At 38.9% G+C, this 23,192-nt stretch overlaps 1 protein-coding gene across 5 annotated transcripts in view; it reads right to left on the bottom strand.

Moving 5' to 3' along the window:
- HIBCH (3-hydroxyisobutyryl-CoA hydrolase) overlaps positions 1–23,192 on the bottom strand; it is a 104,442-nt gene that overhangs the window by 32,697 nt on the left and 48,553 nt on the right. For all 5 annotated transcript variants that reach the window (XM_046019697.1, XM_046019699.1, XM_046019698.1 and 2 more), the window contains one exon: positions 8,847–8,925. In XM_046019697.1, the coding sequence (XP_045875653.1) occupies positions 8,847–8,925 (79 nt within the window). The remainder of the gene's footprint in view (positions 1–8,846; positions 8,926–23,192) is intronic.

Genomic DNA, 23,192 nt, shown 5'->3' on the forward strand with positions numbered 1-23,192 from the left:
ATTTTAAAAAAATTCTAAAAAAGGAGTTGATAAGTTGGTTGGGAAAAGAAAGAAAAAGAAAGTGGAGAGAATTTGTTCAGGCTGGAGATAAGAACAAAGTCCTGTGCTAGATTTAGGGTATATTTTGATATATTAGAAGAAGTTGTATCCTAAAATTTTTTAGAAGAAAAAAACCCTATGTATATACAAAAAATAAAGTTAGATACATGAAGGATAAAATATGACTATAATAATGAAGGTTCAAAAAGATTTTTATTTTTTATGAAAGTTACTGTTAAGATAAACTAGTTAAAAAACATTAAAAGAGGGAAAAGTAAAAGTTTAAAAATATTAGAATAAGAAAAAAAATAAAATTAAAAAAAATTAACTTTGCAAGACTAAAGAATAATGGGGAGAAAGCCATGAATTCCATGGTTTGCTTTCTCCTCCTCTGGAATTCCACTGTTTCCCTTGGTAAGGGAGCTTGGTCTTGGCTGGATTTCTTGCTGATCTTCTGGGGGAGGGGCCTGTTGCAGTGATTCTCAAGTGTCTTTGCTGAGGAGGAATTGCACCGCCCTTACCAGGGGCCGGGCTAAGTAATCCACTTAGCCTGGGTTTGCTTTGGGGAGCTTTTGTTCCCTGATTGCTTTCCATAGAATTCTGGATGACAGGAATGAAAATGGTGGCCTCCCACTCTTTGGCCTGGAGGAGCCAAGAGCTCAGGGCCCCACTCCTCAGTGCGCCCTCAGAGAAAAGCGCTCAATCACTCCCGTCTCCCTGGCCTCCAGCCCTGCGCTGAGCTCACCCGGCCTGTGACCGAGCGTCTCTTGTCTTTGACACACAGCCCCACCTGGAGTCTCTGAACCCAGCAGATCACTGCTGCTCTTCCAGAGAGGTCTCCCCAGATCTGCCACTTGTGGGGTCCCTGCTCAAGGAACAGTGGCTTGACTGAGCCACGGATCACAGTTCAAGGTAACCCCGAGCTGAGAGCTCCCTCATTGGCTATGTCTCTGTAGCCAGCTTCCCTGCTGTAATACCTGCTAGCTCTGTGGCACTCAGATATCCCTGATCCTTCGGTGACCCGGCAGGACCTGAGACCACGCTGTCCCCACGAGGGCTCCACCTCAGCTTAGCCTCTGGAGTGATGTCCCTCAGTGGAGCAGACTTTTAAAAGTCCTGATTTTGTGCTCCGTTGCTCTGCCGCTTGCTGGGATCCGGCCCCTCCCCCCCCCCATGGTCTATCTTCCCATTGCTTTGGATTCACTTCTCCCCGGTCCTACCTTTCAGAAAGTGGTTGATTTTCTGTTTCTAGAATTGCTGCTCTTCTTCTCTTCGACCCCCTGTTGGATTTGTAGGTGTTCAGAATGGTTTGATAAACTATCTAGCTGATCTCCTGATACCTGATGTCGTCGCAGTTTGCTACTCCTCCGCCATATTGACTCCTCCCTAGCATTCAAGATATTTAAAGTGATGCAATAATCTTTAGTCCTACACCAAGAATGTTTATACTTAATAAAATCACTTGCATTTATTCTTTTCTTAGCCTTCTTTTTTTTTTTTTTAAATTCCCTTATTCCCTCTACTGGTAACAAGTGAAAATAGCATATATGCAAATACCTGCCAGTATACAACTTCTTGGTATTTACGAGGTCCTTAACTGTGATCCTCTAGTTTTATAATCCACATGTCTATTCCAAGATTGCTTCATTTAATGAAACTGAGATAACAATACAAGCATTCAAATTCTTTCCAGTTCTACTTGCCGAAACATTCCTAGACTTGAAAAAATTAGCAGCATTCTACTGTATCTCGTAGCACCTCAAACAAGATAGTTCTAAAGTTGAATTCATGACTTCTCCCAACTCCTATCATCTCTCTTCTAGTATCACTTACCTCAAAAAGTGCACAGCCATCCAGTTTTGAAACCTTCTCATACCACCCTTTTAACATGCCCCAGTGATTGTGACCTACTGATTCCTTCTCCATACACTAGCCAGAGTGCTCTTTTTAATAACACAGATCTTGATAAGAGTTTTGCCTTCTACTGCTTAAAACTCTTCCATAACTATTTCTCTTAGATTAAAACCAATACTTTATCAAAGTCTTCAAGGCCCCCAACCACTTTCTCAAGTATCTCTCTTACTACTCATTTACCACATTCCAGCCACTCTGTTCTTTCAGTTCCCCAACACTGTACACTCTACATGCATTCTACACTATATACTACCTGCCCCACAGCCTCGTAGCCCACGTGAAAACACATTCTGTCCTGAAATACGTTCTTCTGTTCCAGGGTACTACATTCTCTCCTTTTGCCCCTGTCTCAATGGCTGCTTCTTTACATTCCCCCTTGCTGGGTCTACTTCCTCTGCCTGACCTCTACATGCTGCTATGCCTAGCCTTGATATTAGGCCATTCCTACACACACAATTCCTTAGCATTATGGCTCTAGATAACATCTATATGCTGTTAAATCCCTTTTATGGACTGAGTTGTGACCCCACAAAAAGTTTTCACTTTATGAAAAACATTATGCTAATAAATTGGACAAATTTCTTAAAAAATCCACCCTGTCGAAGTTTGTACAGGAAATAGGTAATTTGAATAGACCTACATATATTAAAGATTTTGAATTTATAGTTGAAAACCTTCTGCCAAAGAAAATTTCAGGTCTAGATGGATGTACTGATGAATTCTACCAAATACAGAAAAAATTATACCAATTCTACAGCTATTCCTCCAGAAAATGATGCCAGCATTACCCCCATACCAGAAGGAAGCAAGGACATTATAAAAAAACCACATGAACACAGACGCAAAAATTCCAAATAAAATTTGAGTATATCAAACTCAACAACATATAAAAAGTATAACACCTCATACCCGAGTGAGATTTATCCCTGGAATGCAAGGCTAGTTTAATGTTGAAAAATTAGTCAAAGCAACTCACCATTAACAAACTAAAAAAGAAAAACCAATAATCACTTCAACTGATGCAGAAAAAGTTTTGGCTTTTTAGATTCAAAATCCATTCCTAATAAAAACCCTCAGCAATTCTGGAATAGAAGAAAACATTTTCACCCTGAAAAAGGGTACCTATGAAAAACGTACACTTAACTTCCCACTTAACTGAAGGACTGCATGTTTTCCCTAAGATCAAGAACAAGGCAAGAATGCACACGCTCACCTCTGTTCAACACTGTAGTGGGAATTCTGCCCAAGGTATTAAGGCAAGAAAAATAAAGAGTATCCAGATTGGAAAAGAAAATGTAAAAGTGACTTTATTTGTAAATGATGTAATTATTTATATAAAAAATTAATACAATCTATAACAAAAATCTACTAGAACTAATAAATGAGTTTAGGAAGTTTGTAGGCCACAGAGTCAATACACAATCAATTGTACTTCAGGTGGCAGTCCAAGATGGTAGCTTAGGAAGATACTGAACTCACCTTCTCCACAGACACACCAGATCTACATCTACATGTACAGCAATTCCTGTGGAAAATGAACTAACTGAACAGTTTTTGCAAAAAAAAATTATGGGGGAACCACATATACAACAGCAGGAGAGAAAGAGATACAGACAGTAACCACAGGAACACCATTCCCAATGTAATGTCTTACGGTAAGGAGGGACATCACTGAGGGGCCCCTGCACAAACTTACCACAGTGGAGGAAAAAAAAAACAATGAAACAAACACAGCTGTTTAAAGAGCAATTAGAATGTAAGTGACGAAAATCTACTTATTAACCCTATAGCACCCACCAAATGGGCAGGGAACTGCTGGAACTCTCTGGGTCAGAGGTGCCAACAAGCACCACATTTTACATTCCACCCTCCCTTGCCCCCCACCAATCCACCTTCACAGTGCGGACAGGAGCAAGGTCTGGGCACTCTAGCCAACCTACTAGGTCTGCCCTAGCAAGTCTCAGATCCCTAGCCCACAGACATTCTAGCTGTCTGCTGAAGGTGCCCACCCCAGCCCCAGGTGTCTGGTCAAGGTAACCCCAGAGCAGCATACTCTTAGCCTAGCCCTGCTCCAGCTCCAACTAGCCAAAGCTGCCAGGCTTACCAGTCTACACAGAGATGCTCCTGCTCAAGGTCATGCCTTCAAGACTCAGAGAGATAGGCAGCTATTCTAATGCACAGAAACAAACACAGAAAGTCAAACAAAATGAGGAGCCCAAGCAAGATGCTCCAAAAAAAGAAGAAAAAAACCTGGGGGTGTGGGGGAACCTTAAGAAAACAGAGGTAAGTAATTCACCAGGTAAAGTACCTGATAAAGATTTCCAAGTATTAGTCATAAAGATGCTCACTGCCCCTAAGAATGAAGGAAATTCAACAAAGAGAAAATATGAGAACCAGAGGTGAAAAATAACTGAAATGATACAAAAGGACAAATCAGCATTTGCCAGATAGAATAGTAGAAATTACCTAATCAGAACCACAAAAAGAAAAAATAATTTTAAAAAATTGAGGGGAGCTTTAGAGATGAAAACATGAAGTATACATATATTTACATTATAGGGGCCCTAGGAGAAGAGAGAGAAAGGGGCAAAAAACTTATTTGAGGAAATAATGGCCGAAAACTTCCCTAAACCAGGAAAGGAAACAAACATCCAGGTTCTAGAATCAAAGAAAGTCCCAAACAAGATGAACCCAAAGAGACCCACACCAAGACATAATAATTAAAGGTAGCAAAATTTAAAAATAAAGAATCTTAAAAGCAGCAAGAGAAAGACAATGTCACATAAGAGGGAAACTCTGTAAGATAACTGAATCATATAATTATATTATATAATTCAACATCTATATAATTCAACAAGTTGTATCATGCTCCTTGATTTCAAACTGTGCTACAAAACTATACAAATTAAAACAGTATGGTACTCACACAACAACAGACACATAGATCAATGCAATAGAATAGAGAGCTCAGAAATAAAACCACACATAAATGGTCAATTTATCTACAAGAATGGAGGAAAAAATACAGTGGGGAAAAGACAGTCTCCTTAATAAGTGGCATTAGGAAAACTGGACAGCAACACACAAAAGAACGAAACAGGACCACTTTCTTATACTACACACAAAAGTAAACTCAAAATGGATTAAGGACCTAAATGTGAGACCTGAAACCATAAAAATCCTACAAGAGAGCATAGGCAGTAATTTCTCTGACATCAGCCATAACAACATTGTTCTAGATATATCTCCTGACGCAGGGGAAATAAAAGCAAAAATTAAACTATTGGAACTACATCAAAATAAAAAGCTTCTGCACAGTGAAGGAAACAACAAAACTGAAAGAAACCTACTAAATGGGAGAAGACATTTAAATAATCAACAAAACTAAAAGGCAACCTACTGAATGAGAGAGGATATTTGCAAATGACATATGTGATGAGGGATTAATACCCAAAATATATGAAGAACTTATACAACACTCCAAAAAACAAATAATCCAATTAAAAATGGGAAGACATGAACAGACATTTCTCCAAAGAAGACATCCAGATGGCCAACAGACACATGAAAAGATGCTCGACATCACTCATCATCAGGGAAATACAAATCAAAACTATAATGAGATACCACTTCACAGAATGGTTAAAATAAAAAATATAAGAAACAAGTGTTGGCAAGGATGTGGAGAAAAAGGAACCCTCTTGCACTGTTGGTAGGAATGCAAACTGGTACAGCCACTGTGGAAAACAGTATGGAGGTTCCTCAAAAAGTTAAAAATAGAATTATCCTATAATCCAGTATTTGTACTACTGGGTATTTACCCCCCAAAATACAAAAACACAATTCAATGGGATATATGTACCCCTATGTTTATAGCAGCATTATTTATAACAGCCAAATAGTGGAAGCAGCCCAAGTGTCCATTGATAGATGAGTGGATAGCGAGATCTCTCTCTCTCTCTCTCTCTCTCTCACACACACACACACACACACACACAGAGGAATATTCAGCCATAAAAAAGAATGAAATCTTGCCATTTGTAATGACATGGATGGAGCTAGAGAGTATAATGCTAAGCAAAATAAGTGAGTCACAGAAAGACAAGTACCATATGTTTTCTCTCATATGTGGACTTTAAAAAACAAATGGGCAAAGGAAAAAGAGAGAGAGAGACAAACCAAGAACCAGACTCAACTACAGAGAAAAAACTGGTGGTTACCAGAGAGGAGGTGGATGGGGGATGGATAAAATAACTGGTGGGTTTTAGGGATGGATTTAGGAGGCTACTTGTGCTGAATACTGAAATACTGGGTGATATATGGAAGTGTTAAATCAATATATGATACACCTGAAACTAATATAATGTTGTACGTTAACTTTATTGGAATTAAAATAAAAACTTAATTTAAAAAGTAAGATAAAATTTTAAAAGAAAACTACAATGAGATACCACCTCACACCTGTCAGACTGGCTATCCTCAAAAAAGCCAAAAACTACTGTTGGTAAGGATGTGGGCAAAAGGGAACCCTCATGTACTGCTGGTGGGAATATAAATTGGTATAGCCACTGTGGAAAGTATGGGGGTTCCTCAAAAAATTAAAAACAGAACTACCACATAATCCAGCTATTCTGCTTCTGGGTATATATCAGAAAAAATATAAAAATACCAATTCAGGGAAATATATTTGCCGCTTTGTTCACTGCAGCATTAGCCAAGACATGGAAGCAACCAAAGTGTCCATCAACAGATGAAGGGATAAAAAGATGTGGTATACATGCACATACGATATAATATTACTTTGCCACAAAAAAGGAATGAACTCTTGCCATTCGTAACAGTACAGATAGAGCTAGAGGTATTTTGCTAAGTGAAATAAATCAGAGAAGGACAAATATCGTGTGATTTCATTTATGTGTAGAATCTAAAAAACAAAACAAAACAGAAACAGACTCACACATATAGGAAACAAACTTTTGGTTACCACAATGGGGATGGACTGGGGGTAAGCAAAACAGATGAAGGAGATTAAGCAATACAAACTTTCATATACAAAATAAGTAAGTCATGGAGATAAAAATCTACAGTGTAGGAAATGTAGTCAACGATAAAATAACTTTGTATTGTGACAGTTCTAGACTTCTTGTGGGAGTCATTCTGTGATGTATGAACGTATAGATTCACTATGATGTACACCTCAAACTAAGATACTGTACGTGAATTATGCTTCATTAAAAAAGTAAGTGGTACCCTTTTGATGGCTGCATAGTATTCCATTGTGTATATATACTACATCTTCTTTATCCATTCATCTGTTGATGGACATCTAGGTTCTTTCCATAGTTTGGCTATTGTATGATCTCCCTGATATGAGGACATGGAGATGCAACATGGGGGGTTGGGGGATAGGAAAAGAATAAATGAAACAAGATGGGATTGGGAGGGAAACAAACCATAAATGACTCTTAATCTCACAAAACAAACTGGGGGTTGCTGGGGGGAGGTGGGGTTGGGAGAGGGGGAGGAGGTTATGGACACTGGGGAGGGTATGTGCTATTGTGAGTGCTGTGAAGTGTGTAAACCTGGTGATTCACAGACCTGTACCCCTGAGGATAAAAATACAGTATATGTTTATTAAAAAAAAAAAAAATTGGAAGGGGAGGCGAACTATAAAAGACTATGGACTCTGAAAAACAACCCGAGGGTTTTGAAGGGGCGGGGGTGGGAGGTTGGGGGAACCAGGTGGTGGGTAATAGGGAGGGCACGTATTGCATGGAGCACTGGGTGTTGTGCAAAAACAATGAATTCTGTTACGCTGAAAAAATAAATAAATAACTTTTAAAAAAAAGTAAGTGGTATTTCTCTATACTGGTAACTAAAAGTCAGAAATGAATTTTTAAAATAGTAACAAACAATATGAAATAGTTAAGGAAAAGTCTGACAAAGGGTATGTAAGACCTATAAACTACAAAACTTGGCTTAGAGATATTAAAAAAGACCTAAATAAATGGGAGATATACCTTGCTCTCAGGTCGAGGATTCTATATTGCTATCAATTCTCCTTAAATTTTAGACAATCCTAATTGAAATCTTAGCAGGCTTTTTAAGTTGAAATTGACAAACTGACTCAGAAATTCATATTGAAATACAAAGGATCTTTATAGCTAAAACAACTTGTGGGAAACAACAAAGTGGGAAAATTATCACTACCTGATTTCTACTATTAAGCAACAGTAATCGAGACTGTAGTGTTGGCACCAATATAACACATACCAAGGTACAAAAGCCATCAGTGGAGAAACAACAGCTTTTTCAAAATGTAGTGTGTGAATGCCTGTATCTCTATGTGCAGAATCATAAAATTTGATCTGTATCTTTGATCCATATTTCACAGCATGCATAAAAATTTCAAAATGGGGGCACCTGGGTGGCTCAGTTGGTTAAGTGTCCAACTACTGATTTTGGCTCAGGTCATGGACTCAGGGATGTGAGACCAAGCTAAGCATGGAGCCTGCTTGGGATTCTCTCTCCCTCTGCCCCACCACCTCCACACCTCCAGCACACGCTCTCTCAAAAAAAAAAACAAAAAACAAAAAAAAAAAAAAAAACAAACAAACAAAAAAAACCAAAATGGATTGTAGATCTGAAAACAAGACCATTTTCTCCTAACAACCAGTGTGTTAGTGGTTGCCAGTTAAATATTCTTTTTCTTTTGTGTTTTTGGATACGACTACTAAGTTAAAATAACTTTCAGGTATCTTCCTAATTTCTTTTTAAGGATTCTTTCATTGCTGTATCTCAGTAAGATTCCATCAATTCCTTTAACAACAGTGTAATCTGAAATGCATCCAAAGATAATTCTGAAAGTAATTATGAAAAATTGGGGGTTTTACCTATTGCTGTTTCTGGCATCGCAAAAAGAGACTTTTCAGTAGCCACTCGGAATTGCCCATGAACTGAGAGACCAACTCCCTAGGAAAATAAGGCAAAAAGTTGTTTAAAGATACTGTGAAAAGTATATGCAAACTCATACGCACACAAACATTTTAAACCAAGTAAACTATCTTTATATTCTACAAGAATTTCTTTTAGGAGAAAAACCCTAAAATACATAACTTCAGGAGTGCTGGACAAAAAATATATGGGTGTCGCCGGTATCTGGAATAGACTGTTTTAGCTAAGATGTCTTCAATCAGCATTTCGTGTTTTGTTTAATATCCTCTTCCCCCTTCCCTCTACTTCAAATCCCGTACAGCATGACAGAACAGTGACTGTTCCCAGAACCACTGACCGTTGTCACGGTGGAACCTGTCATCAAAAGAGCACAACCAAGCTATTCTAGCTAATTTCAGTGACCTCGACTAGCATATTAACACACGTATTCACATGTTTCATCATTTATTACGTAGTTCCCAACATCAGTAACATCATTTTTCTCAGATACGATATTTACCAGGGTCAAATGTATAACCTCTTAAAAACTGATTATGAAACTCAAGTTTTAGAAAATAAGATTTGGCTGGAAGTCTATCTCGACTTTGTTCAATGTCACTGAAAAGGAAAAACTTAACAGCAAGCTTTGAATACACATATTTGAAAAAACACAGCTGAGTAAAATGAGTCAGAGTATACCCGTGACGACAAAGTACTCAGTTAACACCAGTGCTCACACTACGAATGCAGTCCCTGTATTACGTTCTTTCCTCATCACTCAGAACTTCTGTTAGACCACTTCAGTTCTTCTCATTCTTGATCCTTTTTAACCAGTGTAGTCTTTGTCAGCACAGGATTAAATGAGTTAAAACACATAAAGTGTTTAGAGCGGTTGCAGGCACTTCAGAGTTCTCTAAGCATTAAATAGAAAGGGCCTCATTTCTATCTGGTTCTTTTCATCTTTCATCACAATTTCATCAACTCTTTCAAGTGTTTTCATACTCAGTTCAGTCACTTAAAAGTTCTTGAAACTTTTCCCACGTTGGGTGTAGAGATTACTTAAAGGTTCTTGAAACTTTAAAACCCTCTTACGACACAAAAACAGACACAAATTTCTTATAAATTTTATAAACTTATAAAAATTACTTATAAAAATCTAGAGATCACTTAAAAATAAAATCTTTTAGAATAATAAAAATATAAACGTTCTTGAAACTTTAAAACCCTCTTAAGAAACACTAAAACACACATACATTTCTTATAAATTTTACATGCTATATGCACTAAGCTTAAATTTTAGAAGACCGTGTAAATAAACAAGAAAATGAATAAAATTCTTCAGCCACTACCTACGTCTCTTAGTGTCAACACTTATAAGTTAAATCCACAACGTTAGATAGTCTTCGTACAGGCAAATGTCATGTCATAGGGTTCTATGATGACACAGCCAACTGACAGTGCGGACCCCAACTCAACTGTATATACTCCAAGATTAGAAAATCTTACGAATTTCAATGAAGAAAGCACTACCAGTTTTAGTATTACTTTATTACATTATTTTAGAAGCCCTTGGTTCATATTCTCTCCACTTTTAGTTTATCACATTGTAGCTGCAAGTTATTAAAGCTCAGGAATGTCCTGCTAAGAACTTAAAGAGTTTGACTGGATCCCCAGTTCTCCAACTTTCTTCTTTTGAGTCCTAGGGCTCAGAACTGCCTCCCTGGGGCTGCACAGTTTCAGACCTCATGGACTGACCCTGTTTCAAACCTCCTCTGGTCATTGCCACCCACCTCTTTTAATTAACTCTGAATTCCACAAACAGCAATGGCTATATCCCCTGTTACCAAATATTTACATATAAAGGTAAAATCTGACCACAACCCCAATCCTAGTCTCCACCATCTTTCCAGAGAAACAGTTATTACTAATTTGTTACGTAACCCTTCAGATTTCCCCCTATGTATCCCTAATACATATGTGAACAAAGTGGACACTTATCTGAGACACACAAACACACGTGGAGCTCTACGCAGTACGGCCGGCCTACCTCTGGCTTCACCTCCCATACGTGTGCCATGCTTATTCCACTAACCACAGGGCCCTCATGCTCTTCCTCCAAAATTCCAAGCCTTTACAATTTCAATTAATCCTATCATTTTAAAGTGAGGAAGACATACGAGGGAAGGCCACTGTCTACCCTATCATTGCCCAATATATATCCAAAGACTTCGCCCTTCCCTGAGCAGTGGCTGAACTAGGGATGGGCACCCAAGGGCAGCCAGTCGAGGCTAACCACAACTGTAAGGCGCAGGGAACAAAGGGAGAGAACAAAAAGTGCACTAGGCAAGGTTCTCACTCTAAGGGATTTAAACTAAAACACGGCGGGCTGCTGTGAGTTGACGACAGCCAACGCGTAAAGCTCATTTGAACTCTGAACTGAAAAAGACATGACGGCCAAGCTGGGGCAGAAGTCACACAGGGTGACGGTGAATAAACCGAGAAGGCTGCATCCAGTGCACACAGCACAGAGACAAAGCAAACCTACAGAAAGCAGCAGACACAGCTCGCGGTTCAGTTTTCAGGAAGACTAGCAATGCCGCCCATTTTTGTCTGTGGATTCCCATTTCATCTCCGCACCTGTCTGACAACTGCTCTGTTCTCTTTCCTGCATCTGTTTGAGTTCATGCTCTTTTCAGTTATTAAAATCTCTTGCTACATTTCCAATCAGTACCAGACCTACATCCTGTCATGCTCCAGCATCACACAACATAAGCTGCCTGTATGCCTTTTCCTGCTAACACTGCTCATCACACCAGTCCCTCCATCACATCTTCTGCAATATCCCTTGTCTCGCAGGACAACCACTTAACAGCCCAGCTTTATGTACCTCCTGAAATCAGAAGACAAAGCAACTTATGAGCCCCGTATTTTTTGACACAGAAACTACAGATTCAGTTATCCTGTATTACATAATACATTTTGTTTCACCCATAACTGGTAAAATGAACGAAATCAAAGACTCTAAGATTTTAGAAAGAACTTATTAATAATGAGCTTTCAGAATAAGAGATGCTTGACACAAGTACCATTAAGAGCCAATTTTAAAGACCTTTCAATTAAGAGGAAGGCTGAAAAAAATGCTAGCCACTGCACTTGGAGATACTAAGAATATAAACACTGATCAGCAATGAAAAGGATGTAGACCTCTGAGGCAGATTCAGATCTAATTTTGCATCTTATATAAAAGAACCCACTATAGATTGCTTACAATAAGTCCCCCTTGAAACTTTCAAAATTTACTGTTACATACTTTTGAACCATTCACCTGAGCTGGTACCCTTTGCTAGACTAAAAAGCCTTCAAAGTCTTCAATTTTATTCTATTAATGGTTACACTGTGCAGACTCATTCCCCAAATGTGAGATGTCATTCTAATTCCTAACTCTCCTCGAACACTCTCCCCCTGCATCCCGCCGAACCTACTACTCGAATCTCCCCTCATCTAACAGGGCATCTTACAGCATGCGGCGGAGCTGCCTCGTCTCCACTTCAGGAAACACGTGACTTGGAGCATCTACTCTCCTGGTCTTCCCTCCGTCGCAGGAGTTGCTCCTTCTCCTCTCCCTGACACGCAGATGCGATCTGCCCCACCAATGATCAGAGATGACGTCATCCCTCTACTCCACTCCTGCACTCCGTTCACTCCGGATTCTCTTCCCGCGGGATGCCTTCCAAGAGCCCAGGAACTCAAGCACCATAACACTAACGATTTAAATCATTTTGCCATCCTGATTTCTCTAGAATTTTACATCTAGCTGCCTACTTAAAGCCTCCACTTAAACATCTAGTACTTTTCTCAGGGTTCAGACATCAGAAGTAAATCTCTTGATACCTCCTTAAATGTGCTTCTCCCTCAGTAAATACCACCACCATTCACCCAGCTTCTCAGGCCAAAAACCTCAGCATCATCCTCTAATTTCTTAATCTAATCTATGACCTGGTCTTTATAGCTCTGACGCCGAAATATACTCTGGATCGGTCCCCAGTTCCCATCCCCACTGTCACGACCCTAGCTGCAATTACTAGGATCTCCCGCCTGGGCTTGGCGTTCTTGCTTCCATTCTTGCCACAGTCTATTCTCTACGCAGCAGCCAGGTAAGATTATTAAGTGTATATTGGTTAAAGTTTTCTCCTGCCCAAAATTCTCCAGTAACTTCCCATTACAGTATTACCAAAATTACTCTTCATGGCTGATAAGGCCATGGCCTGGGCCCTTTCTAGCTCCCTGATCTTGGGATTTACAATGCTCTACTTTCCTCACTTGCACTCAGGTCAGCCACATTGGCTTTTTAAAAAAATTTTCTTAATTGACATATAATACACATTCAAAAATACACAAATAGTAACAAATGGTAAGTATACAGGTCCAATGAATTACCCCAAAGTTAACACACCCATGTAGCCAGAATATAGATAAAAATGATCAGAAATTATTTTATGTACCCTCCATCCTTCAGGCAACCACTACCCTGGCTTCCAACAAAATAAGATTTATGCTTTCTGATTTTCTCTCGATATAATTAGAATCACAGAGTACACAGTTTTTATCTTTTGGCCGGCTCTGTGTGGGATTCTTTCATGTGTGCAGCCATTACTTTTCATCGGTACAGCATTCCTCTGGATGAATAAACAGTTTATTGATCGATTCTACTATACAGAGCGAGTTAGGTTTTCTGGCTTTGGGCTACTGCAAATAACGATTCAGTGACCATCTCATGCGTGTCTGTTGGTGCATAAGTGCACACATTTTGTTTGGGTATATACCAGGGAGTAACACTACTGGGTCAAAGGAAATGAATTCAATTAACTTTTAAAAATAACAATTTTCCACGGGATGGGATTGGGAGGGGGACAAACCATAAGAGACTCTTAATCTCACAAAACAAACTGAGGGTTGCTGGGGGGGGAGGGCAAGGAGAGGGTGGTGGGGTTATGGACATTGGGGAGGGTATGGGATATGGTGAGTGCTGTGAAGTCTGTAAGCCTGATGATTCACAGACCTGTACCCCTGGAGCAAATAATATACTACATGTTAAGAAAAATAATTAATAAAAAATTTTTAAAAATACATAAATAGGTTTTTTTAAATGGCAATCTTCCAAAGCAGTAGTACCAATTTTCTACTCCACCAGCATTATATGAGTTTTTGTTTTTGTTTTTTTTTAAAGATTTTATTTATTTATTTGACAGAGAGGGATCACAAGTAGGCAGAGAGGCAGGCAGAGAGAGAGGAGGAGGCAGCTCCCTGCTGAGCAGAGAGCCCGATGTGGGGCTTGATCCCAGGACCCTGAGATCATGACCTGAGCCGAAGGCAGCGGCTCAACCCACTGAGCCACCCAGGCGCCCCGAGTTTGTTATTCCCCATCCTCAAAAATACTTGAACTTGTCTTTCATAATTTTAGCCATTTTAATGAGTATATGTTAGTATTTCATTGTGTTTTAATTTCCACTTCCTTGACTAATGCAGCTGAATGTTTGCTGTATTTGTGATCTGGATAGCTCTGTGATATGTCTACTCTCATCTACCGTTCATTTTGCACTGGATTTTTGTGTGGACTACAGAAGATCTTTATACATTCTAAACAGGATTCTTTTGTCAGATGCTTGCATTCCAAGACTTATTTTCCAGTCTGTGCTTTGCCTTTTCACTCTTAGTGATGTCTTGGAATGCAAAGAAGTTCTTAATTTTGAAGTCTAATTTGTTATTTTTGTTTATGGTGCATTTATATACTATTTAAAGTAATCCTGGGGCACCTGGGTGGCTCAGTGGGTTAAGCCTCTGCCTTTGGCTCAGGTCGTGGTCTCAGGGTCCTGGGATCGAGCCCTGCATCGGGCTCTCTGCTCAGCAGGGAGCCTGCTTCCCCCCTCTTTCTCTGCCTGCCTCTCTGCCTATTTGTGATCTTTGTCTGTTAAATAAATAAATAAAATCTTAAAAAAAAAATAAAGTAATCCTTCTCTACCCTCACCGCACAGCCATAGTGCACGTTCCAAACTTTCAGAATTTTCTAGTTACCTTTATTGATTGCTAGCTTAATTCCTTTGCATCCAGAGAACAGTCTGTAAGATTAATCCTTTTATGTTGGGACTAATTTTATGGCCAATTTTCGTAAATGTCCCATACACACATGAAGTGAACATATTTGCAATTACTAAGTACATGTTAATGGGATCAAGTTTAGTGGCCAATGTTCCAATCATGTGCACGCATGAAAAATAGGTGTGTATACATATGTACCTATTATACTGAGTAGCTGCCTGCTCCATTATTGAAAGAAATGTGTTCACTCTTTTTGGATTGTGGTTTGGTCTATTTCCCCCTTTAGGGCTTTTACTTTTTTGCATAGGTTGGACATTTCTAAATGTTTGAGAATCATCACACCAGTAGAGTTACTGCAGACAGAGCTTTGCTCCCCCAGCTTCTCGTTTTAGCACTGCTGTCGTATCGTATGCTATGGAACTATTAATTCAGCTCAGCTTCATATTCCGTTATAAACTGAGAGTATCAGACAAATATTTACACACTATCTTTCTACAGTTGACTGAGGTCAGTAAAATTTTCAGAATCTGACCTCAGTGCTCTTTTTAACTTTTTTATTTTTGAGAGCGATCATGGGGACGGAGGGAAGGGAGAATCTTAAGCAGGCTCCACACCCGGTGGGAGCCCGACGCAGGGCTCCATCTCACCACCCTGAGATCATGACCTGAGTTGAAATCAAGAGCTGGGATGCTTAACCAGGTGCCCTGATCTTGGTGATCTTAAGAGGGTGAAGATCTAAACAGAGTTTAACAGACTGAAATAAACCCCACCTGCTAATGGAACAAATAATGGAATTTAGGGCTTGCCAAACTGGGCCCCCAAATGCTATACCCCAAGAGTTAGGATGCCCTGGATTCAAACAACCCCTCACTTGGAGTGAAGCTCAGCTACAAATCCTTCCATTCCCGACTGGATCTACATGATCTGGAATTACTAGTTCCCTCAGCCCAGACACCTCCTAGAAACAAAGGTACATCTTCTTTGGAGGAAGATAGCGTCTTCCTAGGGTTCAAATAACAGTCCATTAGAAATAACTAGTACCTGATCTGAAATGATCCAGCATATACCACAGGACTAACACCAAAGAGAAACAATAAACAACAGAATGTCCTTCTATATTAAAATTTGTTGTAAAATTTACCTTGTTATTAAAATACATTGGCTTTCTTTCAGCTTATTGCTGGTATGGTATTTTTCTATTTTACATTTAGCCCTTCTGTTCCTTTTATTTATGGTGTCCCAAGCACTCCTGACATCTTTTTTTGACATTCTTTACTTGTATTATTAGTAAACAATCGCCATTGCAGTACTGAGCTAACACTGAACAGTTTAAAGTAAAATTTGATCCATTTTTATAATCTAGATAAAAATTCTAATATGGATAAACAAAAACAACTAAAATATATGAATGTAGTCAAACTCATACCGTCACAGGAATGACAATGTACTTAATTTTATAATCCTTAAAGGTAAAATTTAGGCAATCTAAATTTTTTTTTTTTTTTTTAGATTTTGTTTATTTATTTGACAGAGCAAGAAAGCACAAGCAGGGGGAGCAGTAGACAGAAAGAGAGAAGAGAAGCAGGGCTCCATCCCAGGACCCTGGGATCATGACCTGAGCCGAAGGCAGATGCTTTACCATCTGAGCCACGCAGGCGCCCCAAGCCTGTTTTTTAATTAAGAGACATAGATGAATTTTTAGACTGTTCAGTAAAGGGGAAAGGCTGGCACAGCTTTATTTAAGGCTTTAAAAAAGACCTTATAATTAAAAGCACAGTTAAATCCTTCAAAATTATGTTAATTTGCCGCTAGAAATAAGCATCATTTCTGTATTTCTAGATAATATACTATTTGAAACAAAAAGCAACACTTAAAAAAAATGGATAAACATTTTTTAAAAGCTTTACTTGTTTATTTTAGAGACAGAGAGAGAGAGTGCTCCTGCACGTGCTGCTGTGCACAGAGCTCAGGGAAGTAGGGGCGGCAGGCAGAGGGAGAGGGAGAGAATCTTAAGCAGACTCCCCACTGAGCACGTGGACAAGCTTGATGCCATGACCCTGAGATCATGACCTCACCCGGAATCAAGAGTCAGATGCTTAAGCGACTGAGCCACACAGGTGCTCTGATAATTATAAGGATATTTAAAGTTAACTTAAGAAAAAGTCAACCACTCCATAATTTATATTAATGGCAAGATTAACCCCCCAGTAAACAAACAAGGACATATGTGGAACAATTAAATTAGGTGCTTGAAAAAGAAATGTTCCAGGTAACAGTACTGGGTCACTGTTAAATTTCTTGATTTTGGTGTCCTTATTCTTAGACAATACCCACTGAACAATTTAACAACAGTTATCACGTCTTCAACTTTCTCTCAAATGGTTAAAAAGAGATTCTTCATAGAGGTAGGAGAGAAGAAAGAATGATAAAACAAATGTAGAAATCACAGGGAATACGAAGAATATGTAAAAGTTTTCTGTATTATTAGTGCATATTTTTCTGTAAAATTTGAAGTTGCTTCACAAAAAGTTTTTAATTAAAAAAAATAAAAATTAAAAATAAATGTTACAAAGTAAACAAAGCCAACAACCACAGTTATGAAAGCAACTCACTCAGAAAGGCACACAATGGGGTGATGTCACTAAGACTCACACAAAGGGTCATGGGTTGAAATTCTCATCAGGGACAATGAGGAAGCTCCTGCCCAGAACAAACACTGCATCACAGCATCAGAGTATGGGAGAGACGTCTCTCATCATCATTCAGGATTATAAGCAGAGCTTTGAAATAGGTACATGTTTTTGTTAGAAATTTAAATAGGTTTCCATCATAATTTCATTACAGTATGAAAGTTAATATCATGACTATAAGATAAGTTTCATAATGTATCTCCGGGACCACATGCCTTAGATTTGCAGTCTGATCAGCAGTCTCCACAGTAAAAACAAAGACTTTATTGTGCTTCTCGCATTAATATTAATAGGCTAGTGCTGCATATTAGTGATACTAATATACTGATTATATAATGTTAATGTATTTTAATAGACTGCAGAGATCAGCACAAAACAAAAATTTCCCTCCTGCTTTTGATGCATACTTCATATTATATTTGGATGAAAAGGATATTCAGTAGAAACAAGTAACTGAGGTATAAATATTTACATGTTAACAGTCTACCATTCTTCAGGTATAGTTTTTAATAAAAAAGCCAGGAGGACACTTGGAAGTTGTTAAAAGAATAAATCTTAAAAGCTCTTATCACAAGGAAAAAAAGATTATTGTTCACCATGTGGGGTGATGGATGTTAACTTACTGTGGTAATCATTTTGCAATACATACACATACCAAATAATTATGTTACATACTTAAAACTAATAAAATATTATAGGCCAATTATGTTTCAATTTTTTTAAATCCAGGGAATAGAAAAATTCTAGTATATCATACTTAAAGCATACATTTGAAATAACCTAAAAATACACACCTCCTAGATTCACACTCAAGGTTTTTTACCTCAATGAGCGCATCCCCCAATATATGCATACTTATAATTATACACGTACATGTGTCCAATATAACATATACATATCACATATATTTAAATATATATTTAATGGAAGTTTTAAAAGTTCTAAGAAGCCACTACTTTATACTATATACTCAAAACAAAAAGGATTATTATAATAGGAGTACTCTTAATCAACTTCTGATTTACTAAAGATTTCCATTAATTCTGTAAAATATGTTAACTAATGTCCATATTAACTAGCATCCTGAAAGCTACTCTCTGGCTACTTTTTGATACAACTGCATACTTTTCTGATCTGTTGAGTTTACCAAATGTGCCAATTATACTTGTTATGGTAAGTATGTACTTTAAATATTATACATCATAAACTGATAGAAGTATAAAAATAAAGACTTGTTTCTATGAGAACCAGGTTGAATAGAGAATATGAAAAACACAAGTCACTAAAAAAACTGGTATAGGGCAAAGAGAACAACTATTTCAGTGGCTTTATCTTTAGTAAAAAATAGTGGTATTGTTATCCTAGAACTATTATTATATTTATTAGGACAAAACAAATCTGAAACAATGTTAATGTTATTTCAAAAAAAACCCAAACTTTTCAACATAAAAAGATACATATATCAAAGAAGTAGAAATCTAAATTTGAATAGATGTATTAAACTCAGGATCTATCTTCTCCTAAAAATAAGATCTATATTCTTAGCTCTGTTTACTGAAAAGGTGTAGAAAAATTTACCAACTTAACTAGTGCCCAGACTGTTACTGCTAGCTACCATTTTCTACTAAAAGTAATCAGGGCTGTCTTGGAGAAACAGCCGACTTGTAGGTCTGGGGAACACAACATACAGGAAGAACCTAGGCTATGTTCTTTACCACGCAGCAAAGAAACTGTCAAAGACTTCTGGGTACAGAAAACCAACTTGAAGGTTCCCACTCTTCTGATTTGCCTCTTCTGTACCCCCCTTTTTTTCAGGGTCTCCTATAGGTTCCTTGTTCTGCACTGGCCAATAAACATTGGGTATTGTTGTTGTTGTTGTTTTTAACATTTTATTTATTTGTCAGAGAGTGAGAGAGCAAAAGCAGGGGGAGCGGCAGGCAGAGGGAGAAGCAGCCTCCTTACTAAGCAAGGAAGCCCCTCCCCCCGGATGTGGGACTTGATCCCAGGGCTCTAGGATCATGACCTGAGTGAAGGCAAATGTCTAACAGACTGAGCCACCTAGCTATCCCTGTTTTTTATTTTGTTTTTAGGATTCCATTCTGGACTTATTTTGGTTGTCACTCTATTTCTGTCACATTTCCTTACATAAGCTTTTCTACTAATTTTCAGTACAAGGCATCTCTTCTATAAGATAATGAATTCATGAAAAAATCCCAAGGTTCTGCAAAACTGCACAGAGCTTATAGGAAAAACAGAGTTTGGGCAGTCTGCTCAACACTATGTAACACTGTAATCTGGATGATAATAAAAACTGTAAATGGTCCCAGGGACCTGATTTAGACCACCCAGTCAGGTGTCTCATTACCAACAAAGAATGTCACAGCAGGTATTTAAAATGAATAAAAATAAAGTAGAAAGAAGGGCAATACTTTAATCAGGGTAGGACTAACGTGCAGAGACAAAGCAGGTGAAAGTGCAGCTCTAAGCCGATGGGGCTCTGCCCTTACACATCCAAGTGCCAGGTGTAGGGAGTTCATCTTCGAGGTTGCCCAAAGAACAGGCACTTAATTAATTTTCTTAAAATTAACAACAAGTGAATTCCTATTCACTGTACATCAAAAGAGCTAAAGCTTTTTTCTGCCTAGTTGATTATGTATTTACTGCCACTTATCCTAGCTCCCCTTGTCTATGAACAACACTTTTATATTATCCTAACATTATTTCACCATTTACTGATTCCTTATGAGCTAATTCACGTTACAGAAGCCCACACCATCGAGAATACTGTGCCTACATGAGTCCCAAATTCACACTTCTTGCCCAGACAACACCCTGAGCTTCAGGCTTGCATAACCAACACTTTCTTTCAGACGAAATACCCCCACATGGAGAGTTCACAGGTGTTTCACATTTAAGCCCCAAATTAAACTCACCTCCCCTCACCCTCCCCAGCCCATACCCCCCAGCCATTCCTCCCTCAAAATCCTGGTGAACAGTCCACCATTCATCCCACTGCCCAGTCTAGACCCGGAAGTCATGCTGGCCTCCTTCTCCTCTTTACCCATGTCCAATCCCTCATCAAATCCCAAGTCTCCTCCGAAATACCTCCCATAAATCTAGTTTTTGGTTCTTTCATTATCTCTACCCTACTTTAAAACCACCATACTCTCTCACCTGGATCTCTACAGTAACTTCCTAAACAATCTCTTTACTGTCCATTCCAACCCCCTCCAATCTGTTCTTCCCACAAAAGACTTATTCTAACATGCGAGTCTGTTCAAGCCATCACCCCATCTAAAAACACTTAAAAGGCTCTCCCTACTGACTTCAGGACAAACTACTCAACATATCTTATAAAGAGGAGCAATCTGGTTTCTTGCTTACCTTTTTGGCCTCAGACTTCAATCACTATCTCCATACCCCCAAACCCAGGCATACTGAACTTTACCCGGAAATGCATTTTCACGGAGGCTGCTCTCTTCTCGTCTGCACGCTGTCCTCCCACGCTACATTGACCCCTTGCATGCTAGCAGCGACCATATCACATTTCTCCACTATTTCCAACTGTTCTTTCCTGACTGCTTATAGAACTTCCTCCAAGATGCTTCCTTTACACCATCCCCTCCCCTAAAATGCACATATTCACACAGTTGAGGCTGGTGCTATTTTGTATATTTCCAGAACACCCTGTTCCTGCCTCTCTACACAGAAAGCACCATGAGGAAAGAAACATACCTGCCTTGCTCACTATTTTATCCCCAGAGCCTAACCAGTATCGAGCACATAGCACTTATCTAACAAATTTTGATATTTGGGTGAAATAGTTGAAAACAATCTCAAATAATGGCTTAAATCATAATGAACCTTTAGTTAGTATTAAACCTCTTAAGTCAATACAGCTTTAAGAAAATGAGTTCATTCTAGGGGCAAGAGGAACTCTTCCTACCTTTCTTCTTTGTGCAGTAATTGGTGCCTCAATAACGAACAGAGCCCTCTAGATCACAACCCAGCATGGTGTGTGGATGGCATGGTGGATGAACAGAGGCAGGCTGAGGATGGCATCGGAAGGAGGTTCCTGCCACGTGACCAAGAATCTAGGGGGCTTTCACAGTTAAAAAAAATGAACTAAAATCCTGACAATGAGATCCACAGAAAAGGGCCAAGGAAAAAGGAAAACAACTCTCTGTAGATCTGAGAATCTGCAAGTCTCTGAAAGTTGCCAAGAATATCCATTCTCCTAGAGAGTCAAACGTTCTATTTCCCAGAATTCAGTAACTTAAGTTGGTGGGTGGAGGGAGGCAGCAAAGCCAAGGTTCTAGTAGGGAAATACAAGGCCTCCCAATTCTGTACTTAGATATTCCTGGGCTAAAAGCCAAGGAGAAAAGAATAAAGTAGAGGATCAAGAGCTCTACCTAATGAGACAGACAAGGAGTAAGATGGAGTTAAAAAGTACAGGAACATCTGTTAGAGGATAATCCACTGCAATTTCAAAAATACAATGCTGGGCGCCTGGGTGGCTCAGTGGGTGGGCCGCTGCCTTCGGCTCAGGTCATGATCTCAGGGTCCTGGGATCGAGTCCCGCGTCGGGCTCTCTGCTCAGCAGCGAGCCTGCTTCCCTCTCTCTCTGCCTGCCTCTCTGTCTACTTGTGATCTCTCTCTGTCAAATAAATAAATAAAATTTAAAAAAAAAAAAAAAAAAAAAAAAAAAAAAAAATACAATGCAATGCTGACCTATGAAAAAGGCTGAGAAACTAAATGACCCTAAAAATTTACTATCAGAAATTGTGCAGCTAATTGTCCAGCCTAACTCTCCCCTAATAAGGCAGAAGGAAATCACAGAGTACCAAGGGAGAGAAGGAGACTCTACCCCTCTCTAGCAAGAAAAAGAATATAATCATCTACACTTGGAGAAAGTTCAACAGTGAATACAGATAAAAATGAATAAATACAAGCACATAGTCTACACACTTAGAAATATCCAAGGGAAATTTCCTAATTCTTCCTTGCACAGCGCCTGCAGTCTTACTAATACTTCATATTCTCTTTTCTAATTATTCTTCCACTCTTAGTATAATTTTATTGCTTTCTCTGTAGAGAAGTTCACCTGTCAATATAGTTCTTTTTATTTTTACTTCCCAGGGCAAATGCACTGCAGTACCTTTCTTTAGTCCTGATGGTAACCCTTTATCTTTGCATATCAACTTCCAGTCTACTTTCATCACACTGGCAACTGGCAGCTTCTACCCTAGAACTGCAAAGGACAAATGAGAATCACAGAGCCCACTACGTCTTTATCCAAAGGATATAAAAATAGTGATTCTAAGGGGCACATGCACCCCAGTATTTATAGAAACAATGTCCACAATAGCCAAATTGTGGAAAGAGTTCAACTATCCATCGACAGATGAATGAATAAAGAAGATATGGGACACACACACACAGTGGAATATTACTCAGCCATCAAAAAGAATGAAACCTCGCCATTTGCAATGATGTGGATGAAACTAGAGGGTCTTGTGC

Source organism: Meles meles, chromosome 9 (genome assembly GCF_922984935.1).
Source record: "Meles meles chromosome 9, mMelMel3.1 paternal haplotype, whole genome shotgun sequence".
In the NCBI taxonomy this organism is placed as follows: domain Eukaryota; kingdom Metazoa; phylum Chordata; class Mammalia; order Carnivora; family Mustelidae; genus Meles; species Meles meles.